The sequence below is a fragment of the Hyla sarda genome, chromosome 10 (genome assembly GCF_029499605.1).
Source record: "Hyla sarda isolate aHylSar1 chromosome 10, aHylSar1.hap1, whole genome shotgun sequence".
NCBI lineage: Eukaryota > Metazoa > Chordata > Amphibia > Anura > Hylidae > Hyla > Hyla sarda.
Window position 1 is genome coordinate 102,585,194 of NC_079198.1, and position 22,939 is coordinate 102,608,132.

At 42.4% G+C, this 22,939-nt stretch overlaps 1 protein-coding gene across 1 annotated transcript in view; it reads right to left on the bottom strand.

The window, feature by feature from the left end:
* The window catches only part of PRKCZ (protein kinase C zeta), a 283,121-nt gene that overhangs the window by 208,590 nt on the left and 51,592 nt on the right, over positions 1 to 22,939 (bottom strand). The window contains exon 3 of the mRNA XM_056543983.1: positions 20,231 to 20,352. Coding sequence (XP_056399958.1) covers positions 20,231 to 20,352 — 122 coding nt within the window. The remainder of the gene's footprint in view (positions 1 to 20,230; positions 20,353 to 22,939) is intronic.

Below are 22,939 nucleotides of genomic sequence, written 5' to 3' on the forward strand. Positions count from 1 at the left end.
TTATCAGCTGCTGAAGTTGAATTGTTTTCTGTCTGGCAACAGTGCTCTCTGCTGACATCTCTGCTTGTCTCAGGAACTGCACAGAGTAGAAGAGGTTTGCTATGGGGATTTGCTTCTAAACTGGGCGTTTCCCGAAACACGTGTCATCAGAGAGCACTTAGAAAAGAACAACTCAACTTCAGCAGCTCATAAGTAGTGAAATTATTAAGTAATTTACAAATCTGTTTAACTTTCTGGAGCCAGTTGATATATAAAACAACGTTTTTTCCTGGATAACCCCTTTAACCCCCTTAAGGACACATGACGTACTGGAACGTCATGTGTCCACTCCCGATCTATAACGCGGGGACACGGTGGGGACCCGTGGCTAATAGCGTGCTGCATTGATCGCGGTGCCGCACGCAATTAACCCTTTCGACGCGCGTTCAAAGTTGAACGCCGCGTCTAAAGTGAAAGTATGCCGGTTAGCTCAGTGGGCTGTTCGGGATAGCCGCAGCGAAATCGCGGCATCCCAAACAGCTTACAGGACAGCAGGAGTGTCCCTACCTGCCTCCTCGCTGTCCGATCGCCGAATGACTGCTCAGTGCCTGAGATCCAGGCATGAGCAGTCAAGCGGCAGAATCATCGATTACTGGTTTCCTATGAGAAACCAGTGATCAATGTGAAAGATCAGTGTGTGCAGTGTTATAGGTCCCTATGGGAGCTATAACACTGCAAAAAAAAGTGAAAAAAAAAAAAGTGAATAAAGATCATTTAACCCCTCCCCTATTAAAAGTTTGAATCCCCCCCCCCCCTTTTCCCATAAAAAAAACAGTAAATAAAAACAAACATATATGGTATCTCCACGTGCGGAAATGTCCGACTTATAAAAATATATTGTCAATTAAACCGCACGGTCAATGGCGTACGCGCAAAAAAAATCCTAAGTCCAAAATAGTGCATTTTTGCTCACTTTTTATATCATGAAAAAAATGAATAAAAAGCGGTCAATAAGTCCTATCAATGCAAAAATGGTACCGCTAAAAACTTCAGCAAAAAATGAGCCCTCATACCACCACATATGCGCAAAAATAAAAGTTATAGGGGTCAGAAGATGACAATTTTAAACGTATTAATTTTCCTGCATGTAGTTATGATTTTTTCCAGAAGTACGACAAAATCAAACCTATATAAGTAGGGTATCATTTTAAATCATATGGACCTACAGAATAAAGATAAGGTGTCATTTTTACCGAAAAATTTACTACGTAGAAACGGAAGCCCCCAAAATTACAAAACAGCGTTTTTTTGTTTTTTCAATTTTGTCTTACAATGATTTTTTTTTACATTTCGCCGTCGATTTTTGGGCAAAATGACTGATGTCATTACAAAGTAGAATTGGAGGCGCAAAAAATAAGCCATCATATGTATTTTTAGGTGCAAAATTTAAAGAGTTATGATTTTTAAAGGCAAGGAGGAAAAAAAGAAAATGCAAAAACGGAAAAACCCTCGGTCCTTAAGGGGTTAATAACTCTGGGATGCTTTTACCGATTATTCTGATTCAGAGATAGTTTTTTCGTGACATATACTACTTTAACACCGTGGTAAATTTTCGTCGTTACTTGCATCCTTTCTTGATGAATAATCCCCAAATTTCATGTAAATTTTTAACATTTAGCATTTTTCTAACTTTGAAACTCTCTGCTTGTAAGGAAAATTGATATTCCAAATAAATTATATATTGATTCACATATACAATATGTCTACTTTATATCTGCATCATAAAGTGGACATGTTTTTACTTTTGGAAGACATCAGAGGGGTTCAAAGTTCAGCAGCAATTTTCCAATTTTTCACATTTTCTAAATCGGAATTTTTCAGGGACCAGTTCAGTTTTGAAGTGGATTTGAGGAGTCTTCATATTAGAACCCCCCCCCCCCCCCCCAGTATTCAAAATGACATTCAGAAAGTGTGTTAACCCTTTAGGTGTTTCACAGGAATAGCAGCAAGGTAAAGGAGAAAATTCACACAATCTTCATCTCTCATTTTCTTGAAGGCCCAGTTTTTGAAAGGGGTAAAAGGAGAAAGAGCCCCCCGAAAACTTGTAACGCAATTTCTCTCGAGTAAGGAAATACCTCATATGTGTATGTCAAGTGCTCTGTGGGTGCACTAGAGGCCTCAGAAGGGAAGGAGCGACAATGGGATTTTGGAGAGAGAGTTTTCTGAAATGGCTTTTTGGAGGGCATATCCCATTTAGGAAGCCCCTATGGTGCCAGAACAGCAAAAAAATAAAAAACAACATGGCATACCATTTTGGAAACAACACCCCTCAAGGAACGTAAAAAGGGGTCCATTGAGCCTTAACACCCCACAGGTGTTTGACGACTTTTCGTTAAAGTTGTATACGTAAATTAATTTATTATTTTTTTTCACTAAAATGCTGGTTTTCCCCCAAATTTTACATTTTTACAAGGGGTTATAAGAGAAAATTTGTAACCCCATCTCTTCTGAGTAAGGAAATACCCCATATGTGGACGTCAAGTGTACTGCGGGTGCCCTACAATGCTCAGAAGAGAAGTAGTCACATTTGGCTTTTGGAAATCAAATTTTGCTGAAATGGTTTTTGGGGGCATGTCACATTTAGAAAGCCCCTATGGTGCCAGAACAGCAAAAAAATAAATAAATAAATAAATAAAAAAAAAAAAAAAAACATGGCATACTAAGGAATGTAACAAAGGGTACGGTGAGCCTTAAACACCCCACAGGTGCTTGACAAATTTCCGCTAAAGTTAGACGTGAAAATGAAAAATTTAATTTTTTTCACTTAAATGCTGGTTTTAACCCAAATTTTTCATTTCCACATACCCCATATATAAATGTAAAGTGCTCTGCAGGCAAACTGAAGAGGAATGCCATTAAGCTTTTGGTGGGAGAATTTGGTTGGAATAGAAGTGGGAGGCCATGTGCGTTTACAAAGCCCCCCGTGGTGCCAGAACAGGGGACCCCCCGCCCCACATGTGACCCTATTTTGGAAACTACACCCCTAACAGAATTTAGTAAGGGTGCAGTAAACATTTACACCCCACTGGTGTTTGACAGATCTTTGGAACAGTGGGCTGTGTAAATGAAAGATTTACATTTTTCATTTTCACGGACCACTGTTCCAAAAATCTGTCAGACACCTTTGGGGTGTAAATGCTCACTTTAATCCTTATTACAATATGTGAGGGGGTATAGTTTCCAAAATGGGGTCACATGTGGGGGGGAAGGTCCACTGTTCTGGCACTATGGGGGGTTTTGTAAATACACATGGCCTTCAATTTCGGACACATTCTCTCTCCAGAAGCCCAACAGCTTCTACGCTTCTGAACATTGTAGTTCGCCCGCAGAGCCTTTTACATCCACATATGGGGTATGTTCTCACTCAGAGGAAATGAGGCAATACATTTTGGGGGGCTTTTTTCCTATTCTCCCTTGTGAAAATGAAAAATGTTTTCTCTCATTTTCACATCCAACATTAACGGAAATTTGTCAAACACTTGTGGGGTGTTAAGGCTCACTTTACCCCTTGTTACATTCCGTGAGGTGTGTAGCTTCCAAAATGGGGTCACATCTGGGTATTTATTGTTTTGAGTGCTGGTGTAGACCCCAACTTTTTTTTTTATATAACTGTTTAAAAGGAGAAAAAGCCCCGCAAAATATGTAACACAATTTCTCCCGAGTACGGAGATACCCCATATGTGGCCCTAAACTGTTTTCTTGAAATACGACAGGGCTCCGAAGTGAGAGAAATGCCATGCGCATTTGAGGCCAATATTGGGGATTTGAATCCGCCACAAAAATACCCTATGGCAGTGTTTCCCCAAACAGGGTGTCTCCAGCTGTTGCAAAACTCCCGGCATGCCTTTATAGTCAGTGGCTGTCCAGCAATACTGAGTTGTTTTTTCAACAGCTGGAGGCTTCGTTTTGGAAACCCTGCCGTACAATACGTTTTTATTTTTTTATTGGTGTGTAGGGGATATGTGTATATGTAGTGTTTTACCCTTTATTATGTGTTAGTGTAGTGTAGTGTTTTTAGGGAACATTCACACGGGCGGAGGTTTACAATGAATTTCTCGCTGAGAGTTTGAGCTGCGGCGGAAAATTTGCCGCATCTCAAACTTGCAGCAGAACTCGCTGTAAACCCACCCGTGTGAATGTACCCTCCAGCTGTTGCAAAACTACCATGCTGGGAGTTGTAGTTATGCAGCCACTGGAGCCACATTGGTTGTGAAACAGAGTTCGTTACTTAACTCAGTGTATCGCAACCAGTGTGCCTCCAGCTGTTGCAAAACTAGAACTCCCAGCATGTACACAAAATTTTTAATAAATGTAAGCCATCCAGTACATATGAGCTGCTATATGCCCTGAATATAGACATGTAGTCTTTTCAGTCAGACACGGTGCTCTATGCCACCACCCCTGTCAGTTTCCCAAGTAGCAAATCCCCAAAGAAAAGCTCTCTTGCTCTGAGAAGCATTTAACAGAGGGGGCAGCAGAGCGCACCATGTCTGATTGGAAAGAATACAAAACTTCCTTCAGCACATACAGCAGCTGATAACTGGAAGGCTTGAGTTTTGCACATTTTGTTTAGTTGATGCCTTGTGTTACAATCAAAATTCATGTTTTCCCCTCCATAAATCTGCACTCAATACCCCATAAGACTGTAAAAACTGAATTTTAGAAACATTTTGCAAACTTATTTAAAAAGGAAAAAAGTTTTGCGGACATAAGTATAACAACCCTCGGCTATGATAATTTGCCATCTCTGGGGGACGCCCATTTCTTTGATTATCTTTAATATGTTTCTACACCTTGATTGGAGTCACCTTCATTAGACTGGAGAAGATTAAGGAGACAGCTGATGCAAAACTACAACTCCCAGCAGGTTTACAGTTTGGAGAACACTGATATAAGGACTCACAGTTGACCATGCATATCAAAGAAAAAAAACAAGCCATGAGTGGGAAATGAACAGGATTGTGCGAATGTACAGATCTGGATACGGTTAAAAAAACTATTTATGTTGCCATATATGCAAAAGTACCAGCAAACTGAGACCCGTCTCTCCACAGGACGGGAAACAGAACTGTGGAATAGCAGCCTCTCTCATCCTTATATGCAAGTTGTTCCTGTTTCCTGTCACACTAATGAGGGTGTGGTCTCTCCATGGGTGCCATCGTGGGCGATAGGGAATTTTTTTCCAGTGGAGTACCCCTTAAATTGTTACACAAAACAGCTGATTCAATATACACTGTTCTATTATTGGCAAAACACAATTCAAGCTACACTTTACAAAACCAATGAGAACATAGGGGGAGATTTATCAAAACTTGTGGAGAGGAAAAGTTGCGCATAGACCAGTTGCCCATCAGATGTCTTCTTTACTTTTATTTAAAAAGCCCTCTGAAAAATGAAAGCAGCAATCTGATTGGTTGCTATGGGCAACTTTTCCACTACACAGGTTTTGATAAATCTCACCAATAGAATCCACTCCTGGTGTGGAAAGGGTAAAAGTGGCATCTATTCTTAACATTTTTTATTTCATTATGATTAGCTCCTGATTTCGGCTTCAAAACTGCACCTAAATAAAAACCTTAACCAAAACGACACTGTGTAAGAACATCCTAAATAAAACACAGGTCGCCCACTTCCTCCGGCCTGTCATCCAATTGATTGACAACATGTCACTAACTTCACCTTCAAATTAAAGCTGTGTTCACACGTTGCAGTAATGTAACTAAATACTGCATGAGATTTTGGCAATTTTTTCACTGAGATTTCAGCTATTCGTGGAAAAAAACGCATGCAATAATTATTTGTGGTAGTACAATGTGTGAACACAGCCTTCAGGTTCACATAATTTTGCCACTTACATATTAAATATTAAATCATTTTCCTTAATAAATAAAGCCACCAAACGTGCTATCTTTTGCAGCATATTTTCTGCAGCTGATTTTGCTACCCACTGACTTCAATAGGTAGTAAAATATGACCTTAACAGAACATTAAAAAGAGAAATGATCATGTGACTTATCACTAGTTTAAAAAAAAAAAATTTATATACTGAAAATCTTACGTTAAAAAGAAATGTCGCTGGGTAAATACATCTTTGTTGATAAAAAAAAAATACGTGTGACCCTACCCTAAACACAGTATGGGAATGAATGATGGTCAGCCACACAAAATTAAAATGTTCATCATTAAACGTTGGTAACATGTTCCGGGTCATATATTTGATAGCATGTAAAGACTACACCATGGATTATGTAGCCTCTTCCAGAAGAGGTCCTAAAGATCGATTGCACGGCTATATATACACACACACACATTATAATTTATATATATATATATATATATATATATATATATATATATATATATATATATATATATATATACACACACACATATATATATATGCATATATATATATATATATATATATATATATATATATATATACACATACATATACACACACACACACACACACACACATATATATATATTGTGATGACTCTCTTGCAAATAGGTGCGGTTGCAGTATAGAGGCAGAGCAACAGTACTTTTCAAATCAAAGTTCAGTGTTTTATTCACACTTGGCACACAGCAAACAGTCTAAATGCAGAACCAAAGAAAACATAACAAAAGTCCACCTGTAATACTTAGGTGTTTGTTCACACCCGAGTTCATGCCATGAGGCATCAAGCAAGTCTTTTCCAGGTCTCCAGGAAGACTGTTCACCAGCTTCCAACCTTGGAGCAAACACAGGGAAGAACTCCACATACAGCTCTCTCTGGCAGTGTAAGCTGCAACTAGCAAATCCTCCCTCAACTGGTGAAACAGGTTGCCTTTAAAGCCAACAAAAGGCGGCCTGGATTGTGGGGAATGACCCCCACCCTGCACTTGGTCATTCCCAGTAAAAGAGCCATTCGCGATTTGCCTTCCAGCCATACTACGGCCATAGTGTCAGTCTGCATCGCAGCACAGACACTGAAAAAATACCGGCTCTTACTTCACCAAAGCCAGGAGCCTTGGTGGCACATAACGCCCATCCACATGATGCCCTTCACCCTCTCACATATACATACATATATTATATATCTATATATATTATATTCTATTCTAACATAATGGACTCAGGGCGTATGGGTATGCACTGTGTTCTTCCGGCCCCATGCCGCTCACCTGATATCATTCAGCAGGCATCCCAGCATATCTCCCAGCGGGGTTATGAGGTCCCCCCAAACTGGCAATCGCCGCAAAACGCTGATCAATTTAGATCAGCGATTCCGGGCTGATCGGGTCTCTGATGACCTTATAGCCCGGAAAATAGGGATGATCGGAGATGTCAGAGACATCCCCGATCATCCTGAAGGATAGGAGCGAGGTGGCAGCGATGTCACCTCCTACTATCCCCTGCCATTCATCGGCTAGGACTAACCAAATCAATGGCAGTTGGGGGTGGGGGGTTACAGTTGAAATCCCCGCTCTGCCCGCCCATGGATGTCGGGCAGAGTAGGGGGGAGGTGGAGATGGTGGCGGTTACCGGAGTCCACGAGGAGGTGGTGGAACAGGCGACCGTGGCGGTATCGCCGGCAGTGAGGAGGCAGCGGCGAAGGCAGCAGTAAAGATCTGTGATAAGTGACCTTCACTGCTGCCTTCTAGGAGTTGCCAAACTACAACTCCCAGCATACCCAGACAGCCAAAGGCTGTCTGGGCATGCTGGGGTTTTTAGTTTTGCAACATCTGGAGGGCCACAGTTTGGAGACCACTATACAGTGGTGCCCAAGCTGAAGCACTACAGATGTTGCAAAACCAACTCCCAGCATGCCTGGACAGTCTCAGCATACTGGGAGTTGTAGTTCGTCAACATGTGGCTCTCCCGATGTTGCCGAACTAAAACTCCCAGCATGCCTGGAGTTGTAGATTTGCAACATCTGGAGGGCTAAAGTTTGGACATCACTACACAGTGGTCTCCAACTGTTATCCTCCAGTTGCTGCAGAACTACAACTCCCAACATGCCCTTTGGCTGTCTGGGCATGCTGGGAGCTGTAGTTTTGCAACAGCTGGAGGCACACTGGTTGGGAAACACTGAGTTAAAGGGGTACTCCGGTGCTTAGACATCTTATCCCCTATCCAAAAGGATAGGGGATAAGATGCCTGATCGCGGGAGTCCCGCCGCTGGGGACCCCCGTGATCTTGCACGCGGCACCCAGTTTATAATCAGTCCCCGGAGCGTGTTCGCTCCGGGTCCGATTACCGGTGACCACAGGGCCGACGGCATGTGACGTCATGCCTCCGCCCCCGTGTGACGTCACGCTCCGCCCCTCAGTGCAAGCCTATGGGAGGGGGCGTGACAGCTATCACACCCCCTCAGATAGGCTTGCATTGAGGGGCGGAGCGTGACGTCACACGGGGGGCGGAGGCGTGACGTCACACGCGGTCGGCCCTGTGGTCGCCGGTAATTAGACCCGGAGGGAATACGCTCCGGGGACTGATTATAAACGGGGTGCCGCGTGCAAGATCACGGCGGGAATCCCGCGATCAGGCATCTTATGCCCTATCCTTTGGATACGGGATAAGATGTCTAAGCACCGGAGTACCCCTTTAAAGTATAAGATGCCTGATCGCGGGAGTCCCGCCGCTGGGGACCCCCGGGATCATGAACGCAGCACCCTGCTTTGGATAAGGGATAAGATGTTTAAGCACCGTAGAACCCCTTTAAGTACTCAAAGTGTTTTGCAACCAGTGTGCCTTCAGCTGTTGCATAACTACAACCCCCAGCATGCATGGACAGCCAAAGGGCATGCTGGAAGTTGTAGTAGTATGCCTCCAGCTGTTGCATAACGACAAGTCCCAGCATGCCCTTCAGCTGTCCGTGCATGCTGGGGGTGGGAGTTTTTGGAACAGCTGAAGGCACACTGGTTGCCCAACACAGAGTTTGTTACCTAACTCAGTGTTTTGTAACCAGTGTGGTTCCAGCTGTTGCATAACTGCAACCCTAAGCATGGACGGACAGCCAAAGGGCATGCTGGGAGTTGTAGTTTTGCAATAGCTGGAGGTTTGCCGTCCTCACCATGTGAATGTACAGGGTACAATCACACGGTCGGGTTTACAGCGAGTTTCTCGCTGCAAGTTTGAGATGCAGTAAATTTTCCGCTACAGCTCAAACACATACCACTACACAGTTCCCCCCCAATAAAAATGAGAAACGTCTGGTACAGCACTGTTTCTAAAACGGAGCCTACAGCTGTTGCAAAGCAACAACTCCCAGTACTGATTGACAGCCATTGACTGTCCAGGCATGCTGGGAGTTTTGCAACAGTTGGAGGCCCCCCGTTTGGGAAACACTGCTGTAGGGTAATTTTGGCATCGGAGGCAAGTGTAATTCTTGCATCCGGGTCAGTCACTATGCAAATCCCTAATTTAGGCCCCAAAAGCGATTGGCGCTCTCTCACTTCAGAGCCCTGTCGTATTTCAAGGCTACAGTTTAGTGGCACATAGGCAATTTCTCCCGAGTACGGAGATACCTCATAACAAATTTTTTTTTTTGGGGGGGGGCTTTTTCCTCCTTTTACCCCTTATGAAAAGGTAAAGTTGGTGTCTACACCAGCATGTTGGTGTAATAAAATTTTATTTTATCACACCAACATGCTGGTGTTGCCCCATTTTCAAAATAAGTCAGAACCGCTGAACCGTAAAAGGAAAAAAAAAGACCCCCAAAATTTGTAAACACAATTTCTTCTGAATACGGAAATACCCCACATTTGGTCGTAAAATGCTCTGTGGGCGCACAACAAGACTCAGGAGTGAGAGCGCCATGTACATTTGAGGCGATTTGCACAGGGGTGGGCGATTGTTAAAGCAGTTCTGACAAACGCAAAAAAAATAACCACATGTGACCCCATTTTGGAAACTACACCCCTAACGGAATGTAACAAGGGGTATAGTGAGCCTTAACACCCCACAGGTGTTTGAAGAATTTTTGTTAAAGTTGCACGTGAAAATTATTATTTTTTAATTTTTTTCTCTAAAATGCTGAGGTTATTCCAATTTTTTTATTTTCACAAGGGGTAATAGGAAAAGCCCCCCAAAATTTGTAACCCCATTTCTCCTGAGTATGGAAATGCCCCATATGTGGATGTAAAGTGCTTTGCGGGCGCACTACAATGCTCAGAAGAGAAGGAGCGCTATTGGGCTTTTGGAGAGAGAGCGTGTCTGGAATTGAAGGCCATGTGTGTTTACAAAACCCCCCCGTGGTGCCAGAACAGTGGACCCCCCCCCCATAGTGTGACCCCATTTTAGAAGCTACACCCCTCGAGTAATGTAATAAGGGGTGCAGTGAGCATTTACACCCCACTGGTGTCTGACAGATTATTTGAACAGTGGTCCATGAAAATGGAAAAAAATATAAAATAAAAAAATAAAAAATTAAATTTTTCATTTGCACAGCCGACTGTTCCAAAGACCTGTCAAGCGCCAGTGGGGTGTAAATGCTCACTGCACCCCTTATTAACTTCTATTAGGGGTGTAGTTTCCAAAATGGGGTCACATGTGGGGGGGTTTCTGATGTTCTGGCACTATGGGAGGTCTGTAAATGCACATGCATGGTCACTGACTTCAATTTCATAAAAATTGTGTCTCCAAAAGTCCAATGGCACTCCTCCTGTTCTGAGACCTGTAGTGCGCCAGCAGAACACTTAACCCCTTAAGGACCCAGTCAATTTTCAGTGTAGGACCCGGCCATTTTCTGCACATCTGACCACTGTCACTAAGCATTATTAACTCTGGGATGCTCTTACCTTTCATTCTGATTCTAAGATCGTTTTTTCATGACATATTCTACTTTATGTTAGTTGTAATTTTTTGTCAATACTTGCATCATTTCTTGGTGAAAAATTCCAAAATTTGATGAATTTTTTTTTAAATTTAGCATTTTTTAACTTTGAAGATCTCTGCTTGTAAGGAAAATAGAAATACCAAATAACATATTGATTCAGATATACAATATGTCTACTTTATGTTGGCATCATGAAGTTGACATGTTTTTACTTTTTTTCAAGCCATCAGAGGGCTTCAAAGTTCAGCAGCAGTTATCCAATTTTTCACAAAATTTTCTAAATCGGAATTTTTCAAGGACCAGTTTTGAAGTGGATTTGAAGGGCCTTCATATTAGAAATACCCCACAAATTACCCCATTATAAAAACTGCACCCCTCAAAGTATTCAAAACGACATTCATTAAGTGTGTTAACCCTTTAGGTGTTTCACAGGAATAGCAGCAAAGTGAAGGAGAAAATTCAAAATCTTCATTTTTTACACTCGCATGTTCTTGTAGACCTAGTTTTTGAATTTTTGCAAGGGGTAATTGAAAAAGTCCCCCAAAATTTGTAACCCAATTTCTCTCGAGTAAGGAAATACCTCATGTGTGTATGTCAAGTGTTCGGTGGGCGCAGTAGAGGGCTCAGAAGGGAAGGAGCAACAATGGGATTTTGGAGAGTGAATTTTAATTAAATGCTTTTTGGGGGGCATGTCCCGTTTAGGAAGCCCCTATGGTGCCAGGACAGCAAAAAAAAACACATCGCACACTATTATGGAAACGACACCCCTCAAGGAACGTAACAAGGGGTACGGTGAGCCTTAACACCTCACAGGTGTTTTACAACTTTTAGTTAAAGTTGGATGTGTTAGTGAAAAAAATATTCTCACTAAAATGCAATTTTTCCCCCAAATTTTACATTTTTACAAGGGGTAATAGGAGAAAATGACCCCCAAAATTTGTAACCCCATTTCTTCTGAGTATGGAAATACCCTATATGTGGACGTCAAGTGCTCTGCTGGCAAACTACAATGCTCAGAAGAGGAGGAGCGCCATTGAGCTTTTGGAAAGAATTTGTTTGGAATGGAAGTCAGGGGCCATGTGCGTTTACAAAGCCCCCCGTGGTGCCAGAACACTGGACCTCCCACATGTGACCCCCATTTTGGAAACTACACCACTCACAGAATTAAATGAGGGGTGCAGTGAGTATTTACACCCCACTGACGTTTGACAGATCTTTGGAACAGTGGGCTGTGCAAATTAAAAATAAAATTTTTCATTTTCACGGACCACTGTTCCAAAAATCTGTCAGACACCTGTGGGGTGTAAATGCTCACTGTACCCCTTATTACATTACATGAGGGGGTGTAGTTTCCAAAATGGGGTCACAAGTGGGGGGGGGGTCCATTGTTCTGGCACTATGGCGGCTTTGTAAACACACGTGGCCTTCAATTCCGGACACATTTTCTCTTCAAAAGCCCATTAGCGCTCCTTCTGAGCATTGTAGTTCACCCGCAGAGCACTTTACATCCACATATGGGGTATGTTCTTACTCAGAAGAAACGGGGTTACAAATTTTAGGGGGGCTTTTTTTCTATTTTCCCTTGTGAAAATGAAAAAAGGAGGGTAACACCAGCATTTTAGTAAAAAAAAAATGTTCTTCATTTTCCCAAGTTTAACGAAAATTTGTCAAACACCTGGGGGGTGTTAAGGCTCACTATACCCCTTGTTACATTCCGTCAGGGGTGTAGTTTCCAAAATGGGGTCACATGTGGGTATTTTTTTTTTGCGTTTATGTCAGAGCCACTATAAAATCGCCCACCCCTGTGCAAATCACCAATTTAGGCCTCAAATGTACATGGTGCGCTCTCACTCCTGAGCCTTGTTGTGCGCCCGCAGAGCATTTTATGCCCACATATGAGGTATTTCCATACAAATTTGTGCTACAAATTTTGGGGGTCTTTTTTCCCCTTTTACCGCTTGTGAAAAAAAGTATGGGGCAACACCAGCCTGTTAGTGTAAAAAAAATAAAAATGTTTGCACTAACAGGCTGGTGTAGCCCCCAACTTTTCGATTTCATAAAGGTTAAAAGGAGAAAAAGCCCCCAAAATGTTGCAGTGCCATTTCTCCCGAGTACAGAAATACCCCACATGTGGCCCTAAACTGGTTCCTTGAAATACGACAGAGCTCTGAAATGAGATAGCGCCATGCGCAGTTGAGGACTAAATTAGGGATTGCATAGGGGTGGACATTGGGAATCATTGGCGTAGAATAGCCCTAACAGGGTGCCTCCAGCTGTTGCTAAACTCCCAGCATGCCTGGACAGTCAGTGGCTGTCCGGAAATGCTGGGAGTTGTTGTTTTGCAACAGCTGGAGGCTCCGTTTTGGAAACACTGCCATACAATACGTTTTTCATTTTTATTTGGGGGGGGGAAAGACTGTAAGGGGGTGTATATGTAGTGTTTTACCCTTTATTATGTGTTAGTGTAGTGTTTTTAGGGTATATTCACACAGGCGGAGGTTTACAGTGAGTTTCCCCGCTAGGAGTTTGCGCTGCGGCGAAAAATTTTCTGCAGCTCAAACTTCAAGCAGGAAACTTACTGTAAACTCGCCCGTGTGAATGTACCCTGTACATTCACATGGGGGGCAAGCCTCCAGCTGTTTCAAAACTGTAGTATGCAACAGCTGGAGGTACGCAACTAAAACTCCCAGCATGCCGAGACAGCTGTTTGCTGTTTGGGCATGCAGGGATTTGCAGCTTTGCAACATCTGGAGAGCTACAGTTTAGAGACTGCACAGTGATATCCAAACTGTGGCCCTCCAGATGTTGCAAAACTATAAATCCCAGCATGCCCAGACAGCCAACAGCTGTGTGAGCATGCCAGGAGTTGTAGTTTTGTAACATCTGGAGGGCTATAGTTTAGAGACCACTGTATAGTGGTCTCAAACTGTAGCCCTCCAGATGTTGCTAGGCAACTCACCGGCTTCCGTAGGATCCAGGGAGCCGCATCACCGTCCTCTGCTGCCGCCGATCTCAACCGTCGATTGTCGCCTCCAATGGGAAAGTTGACCTACAGAGCAGGTCCCCAGTTTCTCAGTTCTGCCCCGCCTATTGTGGGTGGGCAGAAAGGGGAAACCGAAAGTTACCCCCAAAATGCTCTTGGTCGACTCTTCTTAGAGATGAGCGAACATACAGTAAATTCGATTCGTCACGAACTTCTCGGCTCGGCAGTTGATGACTTTTCCTGCATAAATTAGTTCAGCTTGCAGGTGCTCCGGTGGGCTGGAAAAGGTGGATACATTCCTAGGAAAGAGTCTCCTAGGACTGTATCCACCTTTTCCAGCCCATCGGAGCACCTGCAAGCTGAACTAATTTATGCAGGAAAAGTCATCAACTGCCGAGCCGAGAAGTTCGTGACGAATCGAATTTACTGTAAGTTCGCTCATCTCTAACGCTTCTATACGACCAATAGCAGGGATAGGAGGGGTGGCACCCTTGCCACCTCACTCCTATCCCTTCAGGGGGATCGTGGGTGTCTCGGACGACCCGATCCCCCTTATTTTCCGGGTCACCATAGACCCCGTATGACCCGGAATTGCGCAAATCGCTGATGAACCCCCCCCATGGGCATTTGCGCGGGGTGCCTGCTGATCGATATTTGCGGCGGAGACGAAAAATCCCACGGACGTACATGTATGTCATAAGTCCTTAACAACCAGGGTCCCATGACGTACCGGTACGACATGGGTCCTGAACATTGTTGAAGTCCACATATGGGGCGTTTTCTTAATCGGCAGAAATTGTGCTTCAAATTTTGGGGTCCATTTTCTCTTATAACCCCTTGCGAAAAAGAAAAATTTGGGGTAACACCATTTTAGGGTTAAAAATCTAATTTTCCATTTGGAAAGTCGTCAAACATCTGTGAGGTGTTAAGGTTCACCATACCTCTTTTTACGTTCCTTGAGGGGTGTAGTTTCCAAAATAGTATGCCATGTGGGGGTTATTTTGCTGTTTTGGCACCATGGGGGCTTCCTAAATGCAACATGGCCCCCAAAAACCCATGACAGCCAAATTTGTTTTCAATAATCCCACAGTTGCTTTTTCTCTCTTGAGATGTTGTGAGCCTGCAGAGCAATTTATGTCAACATATGAGGTATTTCCATACTCAAGAGAAATTCAGCTACAAATTGTGGGGGGCTTTTTCTCCTTATACCACTTAAAAAAAAAATGAAAAAAAAAAATGGGGCTACAAGAACATGTTAGTGTAAAAAATGGAGATTATGATTCTTGTGAAACACCTAAAGAGTTAAACTTCTGAATGTCATTTTGAATACTTTGAGGGGTTTTGTTTCTATAAAGGGGCCATCTATGGGGTATTTCTCACAGAAAGGCCCCTCAAATCGACTTCAAACTTCACTGGTCCCTGAAAAATTCAGATTTAGAAATTTTTGTGAAAATTTTGAAAATTGCTGCTATTCTTTGAAGCCCTCTAAAGTCAACATAAAGTAGACATATTGTATATGTGAATCAATTTAAAATTTATTTGGAATATCCATTTTCCTTACAAGCAGAGAGTTTCAAACTTAGAAAAATGCAAAATTTTCTAAATGTTAATTACATTTTGGGACTTTTCACCAAGAAAGGATGCAAGTAACAGCGAAAATATACCACTATATTAAAGTAGAATAGATCAGGGTAAAAAAAAAATCTCGGAATCAGAATAATTGGTAAAAGCATCCCAGAGTTATTAATGCATAAAGCGACAGTGGTCAGAATTTTAAAAAAGGGCTGAGTCCTTAAGGGGTTAAACAGTAATTTACATGGACAGACTCAGCTATCTTAACCGTACTGATGGTATCAAAATGATTAAGATCACTGATAGAAACGCATCACTGTCTGTCCATGTGAATTACTGTTTGAAATAAAGATCGCACCCACAATAGAGCTACCGCGCAAGACATCAGTCTCTTTTTTGGCTATTGCAAGTGGTGAGGTCCGCACTGGTCCGTGACACAGTGAGTGGAAAGGGGGAGAGCTGGACTTTCTCTTTTGCTATCAAATGTAATAGGAATACATCTGCTCTAATTATAACCGGAATGGATAGAGTAGCTAACCTGATAAGGCAAGGTGACAAAAAATAAACTACTCATGAGTGTTTCAGATGTTACACATTACACCCTGTTCCAAATTATTATGCAAGTGATATTTTTCTCATTTACCTAGATGATTGAAGTAAACAGTCGCATAATTCTCATGTCAAATATTAAGAGTAAAATTCAAATTTTAATTGAACAAACCTCAATGATAACAGTATTTTTTTTTAAACAAACTTTCAATGCCCTTTTCCAAATTATTATGCACAGTGGCCCAGACTGATCAAACTGTGTGAGAAAAAAAGGGGAGAGATTTTCCCCCAGCAACCAATCACAGCTCAGCTAACAGGCTGTGGTAAAGTGAAAGCTGAACTGTGATTGGTTCTTGTAGGAAAATCACTGAATTTTTTCCTCACACAGTTTGATAAATCTGGCCAAGTAAGTTTTAAATCACTTTATAGGTTGTAAAGAACTGAAAATTGTCATTTGCGTTTGCAGCATATTTACTGAAATCAAAAGCTATTTCAATCAAACTTTTAACGACATTTTTACTTTTTAAACATTTTAACAGGTCACGTTACATTTTAACATAGGACCCCTTATGAGATAGCAGCTTCACAAGTCTAGCATCCATTGAACCTGTGAGTTTTTGGACAGTTTCTGCTTAAATTTGTTTGCAAGATGTCAGAATAGCCACCCAGAGCTGCTGTTTGGATGTAAACTGCCTCCCACCCTCTTAGATCTTTTGCTTGAGGATGCTCCAAAGGTTCCCAATAGGATTGAGGTCAGGGGAGGATGGAGACCTCAACATGACTTTCTCTCCTTTTAACTCCATAGCAGCCATTGATGCAGACTTATGCTTTTAAGCATGAGATGGTGCATTTTCATGCATGAAGATGTTTTAATTATGGAAAGCATAGTTCTTCCTTCTGTAACAGAGAAGAAAGTGGTCGGTCAGAAACTCCACATACTTTGCAGAGATCATCTTTACACTTTCGAGGACCCTAAAGAGGCCGACCAGCTCTCTTCCCATGATTCCGGCCCAAAACATGACTCCACCACCACCTTGCTGACATTGCAGCCTTGTTGGAATAGGATGTCAGTCCACCAACCATCTGGACCATCCAGAGTTGCACACTACTCAGTGAACAGGACTGTTTGAAAATTAGTTCTGCCCAATGCAACTGTTTCTGCTTGTGGGCATTGATTAGTGGAGGCCGAATAGAAGGTTTATGTACAGTTGCAAGACTCTGAGAGGACTACACCTTGATGTCGTGGGACTCCAGAGGTACCAGCAACTTCAAATATCTGTTTGCTGCTATGTAATGGAATTCTAGCAGCTGTTCTCTTGATCCGATGCATGGATCTGGCAGAAATTATCCTCACTGTACCTTTATCTGCACAAACCTGTCTGTGCTCTGTATCAGCCACAAATCTCTTAATATTGCAATGATCACGCTTACGTTTTCATGAAATATCTAATGTTTTCATACCTAGTTTAAGGCATTGAAGTATTTCCCTCTTTTAGGCAGGTTTTAGGCATCCTTTTTCTTCCCCATATTGCTTGAAAACGGTGCTCTGCTTAAAAAAGATGGAACACCCAACTTCAGTAGTTTTTTTCCTTAAAGGGGTACTCCGGTGCTTAGACATCTTATTCCCTATCCAAAGGATAGGGGATAAGATGCCTGATCGAGGGAGTCCCGCTGCTAAGGACCCCCGTGATCTTGCACGCGGCACCCAGTTTGTAATCAGTGTCATCCAAAAAGAGAAATGAATAAGATCGCACTCACCAATCCTATGAGAAAGCGTGCTCTTTATTTCTGTGAACGGGGGTTACATCTCTTCTCGCAGGTAGTGGAGCAACACGTGTTTCGCATTACAAACGCATCGTCTGGCTCTGTCTCAGTTTGTAATCAGTCCCCGGAGCGTGTTCACTCCGGGACTGATTACCGGGGACTACAGGGCGGGCGGCGTGTGACGTCACGCCCCTGTGTGATGTCACACTCCACCCCTTAATGCAAGCCTACGGGAGGGGACGTGACCGCTATCACACCCCCTCCCGTAGGCTTGCATTGAGGGGCGGAGAGTGACATCACATGGGGGCGGGGATGTGACGTCACACGCCGCCCGCCCTGTAGTTGTAGTCGGCGGTAATCAGTCCCGGCGCGAACACGCTCCGGGGAACGATTACAAACGGGGTGCAGCGTGCAAGATCCCGGGGGTCCCCAGCGGCGGGACTCCTGCGATCAGGCATCTTATCACCTATCCTTTGGATAGGGGATGAGATGTCTAAGTACCCCTTTAAATTGGGCTCACCTGACAATCTAATTATCACAGGTGTCAGCTGGTTTTCAGTGATCAAAAGAGCCCCGAGACATAATGCCATCCATTAGTTAAACTGAAAAACTAAATATGTAATATTTGTGACACTTAAAATAGAATTTGCATAATAATTTGGAACAGGGTGTACCTATATTTAAAATCTTCATAATAGGCTTGATTTTTATCAATGTGACGTATGATTTACTCCTGCCTTATATAAAATCCGATTTGGTTTCCTAAGGTCTTTAGCCAGAAAGCTATACACTTTCACCTGTAACTGCTGTGTTATGGAATTACATTGATGTGGTTATCATATAGATTTTATTTTTGCAGAATAAACGTTACATGTTTTAACTGCTATGGAGTGCTCTACCTCTACTGAAGAATATGATGTGTCTGGTATTGTAGTTCATTTAGACCAACCCTATTCATACACATTTTACCATCTAATGACCTGTTGACCAACACATTTAAAATCCCCTCTATGAAAAAAACTAGAGGATGGAAAATTGTTCTGATGGACATTTAGCATCAGGGAAGTCATCTGTGTGGAGTTTCCTTTCCCCCCAGAGGCAGAGGCACCATGACCAGATAGCAATGTATATAAGGCATGCATTTAAATATACAACCAGCAGTACATCTACACTGAGTACCAGGACCACACAGAGAGCCATGTATTTACATATACAGCCTGGAGTGCATCTACATTGAGCAATTATCTTTCAGATCAACAGACAAAATAATGCAGATGATATTTGACTAGTGTACTCAAACAGATTAAAAAGAAAATGCCACGTGGATGAACATAGTTTTGTGAATTAAAAGAGAATCCAAAAAATGTATAGTACAAATTCATTATCGGCTAAATCGATTCGATCTAAGCAAGTTTCAAAGAGTGGACCAGGCTGAAGAGAGAGAATGGGACAAGTTAGAATTGTTAATATTAGATTTAAAAAATATATAAAAAAAGTCTACTGTTGCGAAAGTCAAAGCAAATGTAAATAAGGAATTATGACAAAATGGCCCCAATTTACTATTGTGAACCCAACCTCTTGTCAGGTTGTGCACCAGAATTTCTGTCTGCGTCAAAAAATAAAAAAAATAAAAAACACAACCAACTCTCCATTTTACAGAGAAAAATTGAAAAAGGGGCGTGGCAGCCAGTCACCGAAAAGGGGGCGTGCCTCCGACATTTTCGAAAAATCCCAAAATATTTACTGAGGTTTCCACAGAAAATGTGGTGGATTTGAGCTCTGGAAAACCCCACAGTTCAGGGCAGTTGTAAAAAAAAATAAAAAAAATAATAAAAAAAAAAATAAAGCAAAACACACACAGAAACCTACACTTTGCTTTTAGTAAATCAGGGCCAATAAGTTAAAACGGGGTTGTCTCATCAAATAGCTTTTTCCAGCCACATTTGCATGGAAGCATGGAATTTATGCAAATTGCTTCACATGCTTTTGGCTTTCCTGATCCCCTCTAGCTGCCGCAAACTAGGCAGGATGTAGCTAGAATAAGCAATTTGACGAGGTGGGTAAAACCTGTGTGGAAATTTTCAAAAATGTTGTCACAAACTGTTCTCTACACAAACAAATTGCAACGATTGTGCACAAATAAAATTTTGCGTATGCACCATAACAAATTCCTACCCCATAACAGACACTCCGGCACATGGCCCCGCCTCCAAAACTCACTACACACATAGGGTTGCCGCCGAAGAGCCCTGTGTGTATAGTGAGCAAGGGATACGCAGCGTATTTCCCGCTGCTGCCGTAAAATTTGCGCAGCGTCAAATACGCTGCGTATACGCCCTGTGGGAATGCACCCTTAAGCTGTGCTAAAAGTTAAGTTTTCCAGCATGAGATGGGAGCGTTTGGGAGGTGGCAGGATGTCTATATTCATCTTGGTAAAAGCAGGAGTCGTGTGGGAACAGTACTTCTTTCACAGAGAACGAGATGTCCACCCAAATACCTTCATCATCAATCCACTTCAATGTGATGGGCTGCTCCTGGCGTAGTCTGCACATCTCCCTCACTTCATCACACAATTCATCATAATTCATTGAAGCTCCCAGGCGGGTGATCAGAATATCTCTGCAGAAAACACACAACAGACAGATAGATAAGACAAACCGATGTTGGAAAGAAGATTCAGAGCACTGACATTTACAGCACAGGGAGTCTTATATTCTTCTAGTGATATCATCATAACATTCTACAGGAACGTATCTAATCAAACGCTCCACACATATTTATAGCAAACCAAGCACCACAAATGTCACACAACATTCTGATTTTAAAATGTGTTGAAATAAAAAAATATATATATATATAAGATTTTTCTTCATCCAGTATTAATGGTGATGTGGTAAGTTGAAAGGGGCCATTTTGTAACTTTTGGGGGCTTCTTTTTCTACGCAGTGCATTTTTCGGTAAAAATGACTCTTTATTCTGTAGGCCCATATGATTAAAATGATATCCTACTTATATAGGCTTGATTTTTTTTTACTTCTGGGGAAAAAAAATCCTAACTACGGTACATGCACGAAAATTAATACGTTTAAAAATGTCCTCTTCTGACCCCTTTTTTATTTTTCCACATAGGGGGCGGTATGTGGGCTCATTTTTTGCGCCGTGGTCTTTAGTTTTTATGAGTACCGTTTTTGTTTTGATCTGACTTTTTGATTGCTTTTTATTATTGTATAAAAAGTTACCAAAAAGACCCTATTTTGAACTCCCCCCCCCCCCCCCCCATGTACACCATTGACCGTGCGGTTTAATTAAAGGGTAGCTCCCACCATCCTCTTTTTTTTTTTTTCTGTCCCAGCCTATTGCCCATCTATCCCTAACCCCCTCCCTGCCTTTATTTTATTTTTTTTATTATCTTAAAAATGGCATTTTGTCTGCCTGGTAGTGTGCTCACTACCAGGCAGACTTCCCCAGCAGGCACCACGTCACTGATGCCTGCTGGGGGCCGACTTCCGCCCTTAGTTCTCCTGACAGGGTGCCTCCAGCTGTTTCACCACTACAACTCCCAGCATGCCCTGACATCTATTTGCTGTCAGGGCATGCTGGGAGTTGTAGTGGGGAAACAACTGGAGGCACCCTGTGTTGGAAGACACCCAGCCCCCGACCAATATCGCCCCCCCCCCTCCCCCTCACCTGTGCCGGACCATGAGCGGGGGTCCGTAGCAAGCAACAAGTGTATGCCCGGCTTCCTGTCATGCCTGTACACTCTGGAAACTGTCTCTATGTTTCTGGAGGATTGAAAGTCCTCCAGAACCATAGAGAGAGTTACCAGAGTGTAGGAGCATGACAGGAAGCCGGGTACACGCTTGTTGCTCCATATAACACGCTCCCCCCGGCAATGACAGGACACAGCTGCAAGGAGCAGTGAGGAGGCGGCGTATCCCCACTGGAGCCGTGGCTGTAAGCAGAGGTAAGAGCCATGTGCCTCCCTGCTGCAGGGAGAATATGCAGCAGGGAGGCGGCCAGTGTGAGAATCCAGGGAGCCAATGCGCAGCCCTGGATTTCACTGTGCTCGCTCTCACCTGTTTGATTGACAGGCGGGAGCGAGCACTGCAGTGACTGGAATTTCGACTCATTTGCCAGGCTCAAATGAGACGAAATTCTGTAGTGACGTCACTGCCGAATGCATTCGGCCACTAGGAGGGCGACCCCTAGTGGCCGAATTTAAAAGTGATTTTAAACTGGTTTAAAATCACTTTTTTTTATTAAACTATATTAGAGATATGTTGTAGTACTTAAGTACTACAACATATCAATTTTTTTTATCTCATGACAGTGCCCATTTAACAATATATTTTTATAGTTCAGACTTTAAACGCATGCAGCAATATATATGTTTATATTCATTTTTATTTACACAGTTGGGAAAAGGGGGCGATACAAACTTATTAGGGAAGGGGTTAAATCCTCTATTTTTTAAATGTTATAGCCCCCATAGGAGACTATAACATGCATTACACCGATTGCCAGCACTGATCAATGCTGTACCAGCACTGATCAATGCTATGCCAGATTTTATCTCCTCTATCTTGTAATTGAAATGCGAGAAACTTTTCATCTGTAACAATGGATATATCCTCATTGTGCACAATTATTGATCACCAATTAGGTTTGAACGCCATTTCATTCTATTTGAACAATAAGACTATACCCACCGAAAAAAAAAAAAAAACTTTGTTCTAAGAGGAATTTAATTTTAACCCACAGTTATTTTACATTTTAAACCATATTTATGTACAACAGAGTGGTAAGTACATTACTTGGCCGGAGGAAGTATATTACTTGTACGAAACGAAGCTTTGTTGCCCAAATTCCCCCCACTGTTTGTCTCCCTTCCTATGTGAGTATTTTGTATATACAATAAAAGCATGAAGATTTGAAGTCCCGGTGAGTGCCGATTTTCCTTTGATTCTCTATCAACTGTACTACTTGGATTACTTTGCAATCAGAGCACCACTATTACTTCACCAATGCTATTCCCAGCAGCACCCAGTTTCACTGATCCAGCATAACCACAGTGCCGCACGCACCTCTTCACATATCGCTATATTGACAATATTTTTATTATATGGGAAGGTTCACCCTGTGACCTTTTAGAATTTTTACATTTTCTTAACAAAAACGAATGGGGTATTACTTTTACACAAATTTT